Source organism: Erpetoichthys calabaricus, chromosome 5, assembly GCF_900747795.2.
Source record: "Erpetoichthys calabaricus chromosome 5, fErpCal1.3, whole genome shotgun sequence".
Taxonomy (NCBI): Eukaryota; Metazoa; Chordata; class Cladistia; order Polypteriformes; family Polypteridae; genus Erpetoichthys; species Erpetoichthys calabaricus.
Genome location: NC_041398.2, coordinates 19,972,012 through 19,981,312, shown reverse-complemented (window position 1 = coordinate 19,981,312; position 9,301 = coordinate 19,972,012). Strand labels below are relative to the sequence as shown.

The 9,301-nt window shown below is 39.9% G+C and overlaps 1 protein-coding gene across 2 annotated transcripts in view; it reads left to right on the top strand.

Annotated features, from left to right (window-relative positions):
• LOC114641660 (gastrula zinc finger protein XlCGF26.1-like) overlaps positions 1 to 5,898 on the top strand; it is a 180,039-nt gene extending 174,141 nt beyond the window's left edge. The window contains exon 4 of one of the 2 annotated variants that reach the window (XM_051927449.1): positions 3,402 to 5,898. In XM_051927449.1, coding sequence (XP_051783409.1) covers positions 3,402 to 4,358 — 957 coding nt within the window. In that variant the 3' untranslated portion in view covers positions 4,359 to 5,898. Of the gene's footprint in view, positions 1 to 2,958 lie in introns of both variants that reach the window. The other variant, XM_051927448.1, reaches the window with a different exon arrangement.
• The last annotated feature ends 3,403 nt before the right edge of the window (positions 5,899 to 9,301 follow it).

Sequence of the window (9,301 nt, the reverse complement as noted above, 5' to 3'; positions counted from 1 at the left end):
TGACTCCTTTCTTTTTGGTGTTCTAGGGGCGCGTCGCATCATTTATTATTTCAGTTACTGCAGGGGGGCTTTGTGTGTCGTGGGTCTGAATTCTCTTCTTTGTGTGTGTTCCGTTTCGTGTGCCATGGGCTTCGTGCGGCGCCGGCGTCTGACTCCTTTTTTCTGTGTGCTATGGGCGCCTCATTTCTAATTTTAAGGGGGGTTTTATGGGGGCGCCTGCACAGTACGTCTTTGGCGTTCACGGCCCATGGCCGGATGTCCCTGCGTCCATCCGGTTTACCATTCTCGGTTAGTAATATGGATATATATATATATATATATATATATATATAGCAAAATACCCGCGCTTCACAGCGGAGAAGTAGTGTGTTAAAGAGGTTATGAAAAAGAAAAGGAAACATTTTAAAAATAACATAACATGATTGTCAATGTAATTGTGTTGTTATTGTTATGAGTGTTGCTGTCATATATATATATATATATATATATATATATATATATATATATATATATATATATATTAGTAGCTGATTACCCGGTGGCCTCGCTCACTGACTGCAAGAGAAAAAAATAAAAAGTAGTATTTATAAAATAAGTTTAATTGCCAATTTTATTTTTCCACAAATAAAGCGCACTTACAATAACATAGAAATCAATATAAACAACATTAACATCATTATCATATGAGAATGTGAAGTAATATATAAGAAGCACATTGCATATAAATATAAATTATTAAACAGTAAAATCTTCTTCTATAATATGCTACCATGGCTGTTCGTTTGTCTGTCCAGGATTTTAAATCGCCTGTAGCTCGCAAACCGTTTCACCTATTGACTTGAAATTTGGTACACATATACTATGTCACGTCTACTATCTTCTTTCGGGGTGATGATTTTATTACTCTTTTTATGTTTATTTTATTTTATTGTAGAATCAACTCACAGCTGCGCGCACCAGGGCGGCCGTGGGCGGATGCGTACGGGTGCCGTTTTCATTCCCTACCAGCTTCGCTAATCATTCTTGAGGCAGATTGAAGACTTAAGTGCCAGCTTAACTGAAAAATTAAAGAAAACATACTAGGTTATTGCAACACAAAAACTAATTTAATCAGTTTTAACTGGAAAAGATGCCGACGAAAGAAGAGAAGCAGCGGGACGCTAGGGTGAAGAGCTGCTCAGTAAGCAGCATGCGCATCAACCTCTGAGCAAACGAATGATAAACGTACAGAGAAAGAGGATAAATACTATGAATGCTCATGTCAAGTGTATTCACTCCACGTTATTGTGCAGTGCGCTGTTACTGGTATTTTGATAAAAGAATTTGAACAATATATAAGAAGCGTATAAATTATTAAACAGTAAAACATTAATATTTAAGAAGTAAAGATACATTGAGTACTACTGCAGTGCTTTCAGGTATACTACATTTTTTGTTTGCCCATTACATGCATAAATGTATACATTTTTTGGTGTACCTACCCAAATATAACGCGACATATAACTGACCGTGGGAGAAGCATGGATTTTAAACACGCATTGAGTTCATCTGCTGGTGTCCCTCGTGGAATAACTGGTAATGTCTGACGAAAATCTAAAGCGAGTAAAACTACAGTACCTCCTATTATTTTGGTACGATCTCTGAGATCTTGTATTGTTCGGTTCAAGACTTCATAAGCTCTTTTATGTGCCATGGTGTACTCATCCCAAACTATCATCTTTGAATGTTGCAAGACTTTTGCCTTTCCAGAGCCCTTGCGTATGTTGCAAATTGGATTTTCGTCGTGAGGGAGGTTTAATGGTAATTGCAATGTGGAATGCGCTGTACGGCCTCCATCTAATAATGCAGAAGCAATTCCCCATGACGCTACAGCCAGAGCTATGTCCACCATTAGCTCTCTCGGCAAGAATCAGGTTTATTAAACTCGTGCTGGTTCAGTCACTTCACGTGAGCCGCTCTCTTGTGTGATGTTGCGATGCCCACGGGTTTATTTAATGTTAGCTAAGACCTGACAGTTAAAAGTTTCTCGCTACAGCAATTTTAACTCTGTTACAAAGTGATCCAAACTCTTGTTTATACCTCGTGTCTTCTCATTAAACTTGTATCTCACGAATATGGCATTGCAAATGGCAGCTGGAGCGTTTGTATAAAGTTAATTTAAAGTTACGGTTTACACCGTGCTTTTTTATACCTCGTGTCTTATGAAGATGCTTGTTTGCGTCACTCGCTTGCTTCTTATTGTTTCGCTGCCTTGTCAATTGTGTAATGAATGTTTTCTTCAGCGCTCTTTGGGGCTCCTCCTTCTTTTCTATGTACTGAGTTCACAGTCAGTTCACGTGCTTACGTGGGAGGCGTGATGACGCGACACACAACTCCGCCTCTCACGGCCATCGACCTGCACTCCATTCCAGTATATGGACAAAAAAGAGGTTCCAGTTATGACCATTACGCGTAGAATTTCGAAATGAAACCTGCCTAACTTTTGTAAGTAAGCTGTAAGGAATGAGCCTGCCAAATTTCAGCCTTCCACCTACACGGGAAGTTGGAGAATTAGTGATGAGTGAGTCAGTCAGTCAGTCAGTCAGTGAGGGCTTTGCCTTTTATTAGTATAGATATCTCTTGCCCTACATGTACCTTCAGCACCTTTCCTTGGTATCCTTTTGTGTCTAAATTTTCCATCCCCGGCACCCCCTGTTTCTGTCAATTTTCCATAAAGCCTGCATCTCAGACTCTCTTATTTTTTGATGTGCCCATTTTTTAACTTCCTGTCTTTAAAGGCAAATCTTAGTGTGCCTTCTATACCTTTACTCCTTTTCTTCATGTTTTTTCCCACTTCCATCTCTATTTCTGATCACATCACCAAATCCAAAATGACTAATCAGATTGTTCATACACACACAGATCTTAGTCGTTTATTATATATTAGATAAATTAACTAAACTGTTTGTATTATTGCAGATTTCCAGGAGAACTTCAGCTTCTCCCCATCTTCATTTCCTCAGATTTCTCAGTGCAGTCTTCAACACAAAGTGGAGAAGGAGAAGATTAGAAAATCAACAAGAAGATCAGAACATTTGACAATAGCCTCTTTGGAGGGCAGTGCTCTTTCTGGTGCCAGACCAACACAGACCGAAGCCATCAGCAATGATCAACAACAAGTGCATAATTTAGACCAAGAGGCTTTGTACACCAGCCAAGAGTCTAGAAACATTTGTAATGACAAATCTGATAGTAAAGATAAGTCAGTTCATAAAATTCTAAGGCCATATGCCTGTTCTGAATGTGGCAAACTATTTCCGCACAGAAATGGTCTTCACACTCATCAGATAATTCACACTGGAGAACAACCCCACCGCTGTACAGAGTGTGGCAAACGATTCCCCTGTAATAGTGCTCTTCAGCGGCACGTACGTGTTCATAGTGGAGAGAAGCCATACAGCTGTGCCGAATGTGGTAAAAGATTTTCTCTTAACAGCACTCTTCAAAATCATACAAAAATTCACACAGGAGAAAAACCTTACTGCTGTTCTGAATGTGGTAAAGCTTTCTCATTTTTAGGTAATTTTCACGAGCACTTAAGAATTCACAGTGGAGAGAAGACTTATTGTTGTAGTGAATGTGGCAAACAATTCATACAAGCAAGCAGCCTAAGGAGACACATCAGAATTCACACAGGAGAGAAACCTCATTGCTGTTCTGAATGTGGCAAACGATTCTCATGTATAAATGATCTCCGGACGCACACAAGAATCCACACTGGAGAAAAACCATACAGTTGTTCTGAATGTGGCAAACAATTTGTTAGTAGTAGCCATCTTCAGAGGCACATACGAATCCACACTGGAGAAAAGCCATATTGCTGTTCTGAATGTGGCAAAAGATTCTCACAAATAAGTACTTTTCAGATCCACACAAGAATTCATATTGGACAAAAAACCTATAGCTGTTCAGAATGTGGCAAACAGTTCTCTGACATTAGCTATCTTCAGAGGCACACACGAATTCATACTGCAGAGAAACCATATAGCTGTTCTGAATGTGGCAAACAATTCTCGCAAAAAAGTACTTTTCAGATCCACTCAAGAATCCACACTGGAGAAAAACCATATAGCTGTTCAGTATGTGGAAAGAAATTCTCTAACAGTAGCTGTCTTCAGAGGCACATGCGAATTCATACTGGAGAGAAACCATACTGCTGTTCTGAATGTGGCAAGCGATTCTCACAAATAAGTACTTTTCAGATTCACACAAGAATCCACACAGGAGAAAAGCCATATAGTTGTTCAGAATGTGGCAAACTATTCTCTAACCGCAGCAATCTTCGGCAGCATGCACGAATTCACACTGGAGAAAAGTAACATTGCTATTCTGAATGTGGCAAATGATTCACTTATGGTAGTGCTCTTCCGAGCCACACACGGTTTCAAAACATTGGGAACAATGAAAGTTGTGTGGAGAGCATCAGCAGTGAACCTAAAACACTAAAAGAAAACAGTACATAGAGGATGCCATGAATTAAGAGTGAGGTTCATAATTGTCATTACAGATAGCAAAACACCCAGAAGTAGACGTATTACCCCCGAGAGAAAAAACATATCGCTGTTCAAAATGTGGCAAATTACTCTGTGGGCCTAGCTGTCTTTGACAGCATGCATAAATTCAAACAGGAGTGAAGCTATATTGTTGTTTTGAATGTTGTAAACTATTCTCTAACTATGGCTCTTTTCATCAGTTAACATGAGTTCATACTGATCAGAAGTACATTGTTCTTCTGAATGTGGTAAATGATTTTCACAAAGAAGCAGTCTTCAATGCAACACTTAAATTTACACTGGAGAGAAAAGAATCAGAGCTGAGCTAGTTCTTAAAAATTGACAGCTAAAACCATGCTGTGGTTAGCAGTGGGGTACTCCACTCAGTGGGCTTAAAAACTGAGACTTAGCCTAATAGGTCTTGTTGGAATATGTCTTATATTCCGAGCAAAGCTCAAATGATTTCACAAATGCAAAGAGTTTCTCTTTAAGTCAAGATGGGTTTAAGCGATCCACATTTATGCATACACTCGTGAAATTGAAGCTGCCCTGACAAGCGATCCTCGAGAACATGTGTGAGGACTCAAAAAGCACAGAGGAGAGTGTGAGATTGAGGATCGGTGACTTTAAGGACGAAGCTGATGGAATCCATAGTGTGTTACTGGACAGCTTGGAAAAGCATAGAATTGTATTTATTGAACTTAAAATAGAAGAACATGTCAGAGTGAGACAGTGGTGGTTGTTTCAGCAGTTGGACAAGACGTAACACTCAGTCTACTGTGTAAATAAATACACAAAATGGAAATAAGAGCAAGAGAGTCTGCCTGGCAATCTGTAGCAGACCAATTCCTGAACACATCACTGATCTGACTATCTGCACCGTGTGAGTAAATGTTATTTAAAAAAAAACGAAAAAAAAATCTTTGGATTGGAAATTTGATTCTAATATGTAAAAAATATACTTCAAACGATTAAAACAAGTAAGCATTTAGCAGCAAGTGAAAACTATATAAAAGAACATCCTTCAGAATTCCTAGAATATACAGTACATTTATATGAAGGCAGTCAAAAAGGAAACTGCAGCTTCTGCCAGAGGCCCGGTGCCCCACTGTCACTCCTGCTGATTAATTAGCACTCATCAGAATGGCTGATTGCACAACATGACGAACCACACACATCATCGTCATTTAACAGGGCTGACCTGTACTCTGATGCTATGAACGAATCGTGTTTTACACAGTCAGCCTGCCACACTTGAGTGTGTTCTGTTGTGATGGTGACATTTGGGAAGCCTAAATAATGCTATTAATTGTCACTCATTGGAACGTTGGAGAAATATGTTTTGTATAAAATGAGTAATTCAATAAAACTGACCCAAATGCACAGTGCTCAGGCATTTGCATTCACAATGTACGGCTTCAAGTAATTGAATATAATTTTTTTTTTTTTTATTGTATAGTAGTCGGGAAATGCCAAGAGGACCATGCTGACCTTCGACAATATTGGTTATGAAGATCTGAGCTCGCTTGTCCGTTAGATTCTCAAAGAACGGATAAGTCATGGATGATCCTACAAGCTTGTGGAAAGCAAATATCTATGTGAAAATCGTCTTTATGGGTAGCAGACCAAACCTACCAATTTTTATAGGGCGTGTTTTTATTTTACTAGCTCATCCTCATGTACAAAACTTTTTTTTTTCTTTTAGTAGGGGGCTCTGCACCTGCTCGCTTCATTCACCAACCCCCTCGCAGCTGGAGCCGCTTGAAGGGTGTCGGGGTGCCCCGTCGTTAGAGAGAGCAACTGTATTTAAAGAGATGGTAGGTACAGTTGGTATAGAAAAGAACCCCCCCCCCTTTGAAATATTCCCATTTTATTTTGCTTTACAGCCTTAAATGAAAACACACAAACTAATATTTCTTCCCAGCTTTACTCACTCAATGCACCCTCTAGCATCCAAGTGAAAGATATCACAGCTACAGTTCAGAAGAATTTTAAAAAATCAAAAACAAGACCTACTGAGATGAATAAAGGATCAACCCCCCCAATGTCAATGTCATTTTGTTGACCCCCCTTTTGCTTTAATGACACCCTTGAGTCTGTTGAGATTCTCCTCTATCAGCTTTGCACCCCTAGATTGTGTAATATTTGCTGTTCAAGTTCGGTCACATTGGGTGGTGATGTTGGTGGCCTGCTATCTTCAGATCTTTCCACAGATTTTCAGTGTGATTTAGGTCTGGGCTCTGACTGGCCACACCAGCACATTCACTTTCTTCTCCTTGTGGTCCATTTTGTCGTGTGCTTCGGGTTGTCGTTGTGTTGAAAGGTGAACATTCTGCCCATCTTTAACTTTCTGGCAGAGGGCAGCAGGTTTTCCTCCAGAATTTGATGGTTTTTTGCCCCATCCATTTGTCCTCCTACACTAACGAGAGCCCCAGGCCCCCCCACACCAGGATGCTGCCCCCTCCATGCTTTACTGTAGGTGTGGTGTGTTGTGTTGTGGATGGTGAGCTGCATTGGTGTACCGTTTGGTGTTGAGGACCAAATAGTTTGATTTTGGTCTCCTCTGACTAGAAGACATTTTTTCTACTTGGCATCAGAATCTTCAAGGTGCATTCTGGCAAAGCTCAAACGAGCCTTCATGTGGCCTTTCTTGAGAAATGCGACCCTCTTGAACAAGCCACAATGGTGGAGCACTTGTGAAATTGTTGTCACATGCACCCCATTAATGACCACTCTGTGCCATCAAATTCTGTAACTCCTTCACGGTAACCATTGGCCTCTCGGTAGCCTCTCTTACCAGTGTCCTCCTTAGTCTTCCATTCAGTTTGGAGGGTCCTACTAGTACCAAACACTTCGTTATGATGGACTTTACTGGGCTCTTTGGGATTGATTAAGCCTTTGAGATGTTTTTGTCACCATCTCCTGCCTTATGTCTGTCCACAACTCTGTCCCTGAGATCTTTTGAAAGTGGCTGGCCACCCCTAGTCAGGTGTTTGCTGTCAGTTGCACTACCAAGCAAGGGGGTGAATGGACCAGGAACAGCTTCACTAATCACACTCATTACAACTGAGCAAAGGTGGGAGGAAGACCAGGGTCTGCAATGGAAATGGGGGGCACTGACACCTCATTGAGTTTGGGGGGGGGGGGGGGTCCTTTATTCATCTCAGGATTTTTTGTTTTTGATTTTTTATAATTCTTCTGAACTGTAGCTGTGATATCTTTCACTTGGATGTTAGAGATTGCATTGAGTGAGTAAAGCTGGGAAAAAATATTAGTTTGTGTGTTTTCATTTAAGGCAGTAAAGCAAAAAAAATGGGAATATTTCGAAGGGGGGGGGGGATTATTTTCTATACCCACAGTAGAAGAGTATGTGGAGAACAGAAGGAAGACGGTTTGGTGCTTAGTTCTTATAGATCGAAAATCAGTTACTTCAGCATTTCACTACAACTGTCTATTTTAAATACCAATGAATAATATATTACCCGGGGGGCTGGGGGTAAACGTTAACATTATACAAAGATATTGTCTGTCTGTATGCCTGCATTGTTATCACTCTTTAATTTAATATTGTCTCTATCAGTATGCTGCTGCTGGAGTATGGGAATTTCCCCTTGGGATTAATAAAGTATCTATCTATCTATCTATCTATCTATCTATCTATCTATCTATCTATCTATCTATCTATCTATCTATCTATCTATCTATCTATCTATCTATCTATCTATCTATCTATCATATAGTGCCTTATCTATCAATCTGTCTATCATCTAATTAAACGTGGTAAAAAGTAAATAAAATTCAACCACATTAACGCCTCATCTAAAGCAGTGCTATGAATTGCTTTATCTTCTGTCCTACATTCTGTTAACGTTACCCCTTCACATTTCTGTTCGTATATTCTTTGGGATATTCTTCTCTCACTCTATTACTGGACGATTCCCTTTGTTTTTTATTATATGCAGCTCTTTCGTTTTTTTTTCGACGTTCGTTGCTTTTCTGCCCTGCCATTATAACGGACTGCTCTGAAGGGCGAGTTAGCGGCACTGAGAGTGTCACGTGGTGCTGCGCAGTCCGAGCGATATGATTGGGCGAGCAATGTGGAGGGGGCGTGGTCAAGGCTGAATGTTGTGGACAGGATGAAAAACGTTTTTAATATAAAAGACTATTATTACCTTGCTAGTGAAATAAAAAATAGTTTGGATTGTTTTAAAACACAATAATAAGGTTGAATGCATTTAAATAGCGAGTTGTGTCTGACTGAATCTATTAAATGTGCCCTTCTTTGTTATTATACAATATACTTACATGTGATGCAGTGGTTAAGGCTTTGAACTGCAAGGCCTGAGCTTGTGGGTTTGAATCCCACCCCTGACATTGTGTGTCCCTGAGGAAGTCACTTCACTCCTTTCTGCTCTACTTGGAAGAAACAAAAAGAAACGTAACCAATTGCATCTGAAACGTTGTAAACGCGTTAGCCCAGTTAGTAAACTGTGACAGTAGATGGCGCCATAGCAGCGCTTAACCCGACACAGACAGACACAAGAGGCACACTTACACAAATCACGCTTTTAATTTTCTTTGCAGTCCTTTACACTATCATATAGTGCCTTCCACATCTATCTATCTATCTATCTATCTATCTATCTATCTATCTATCTATCTATCTATCTATCTATCTATCTATCTATCTATCTATCTATCTATCTATCTATCTATCTATCTTCTTCTGTCTCTATTGCTGCCTCCGCTCCGCTCCTCGCAAACTCCGT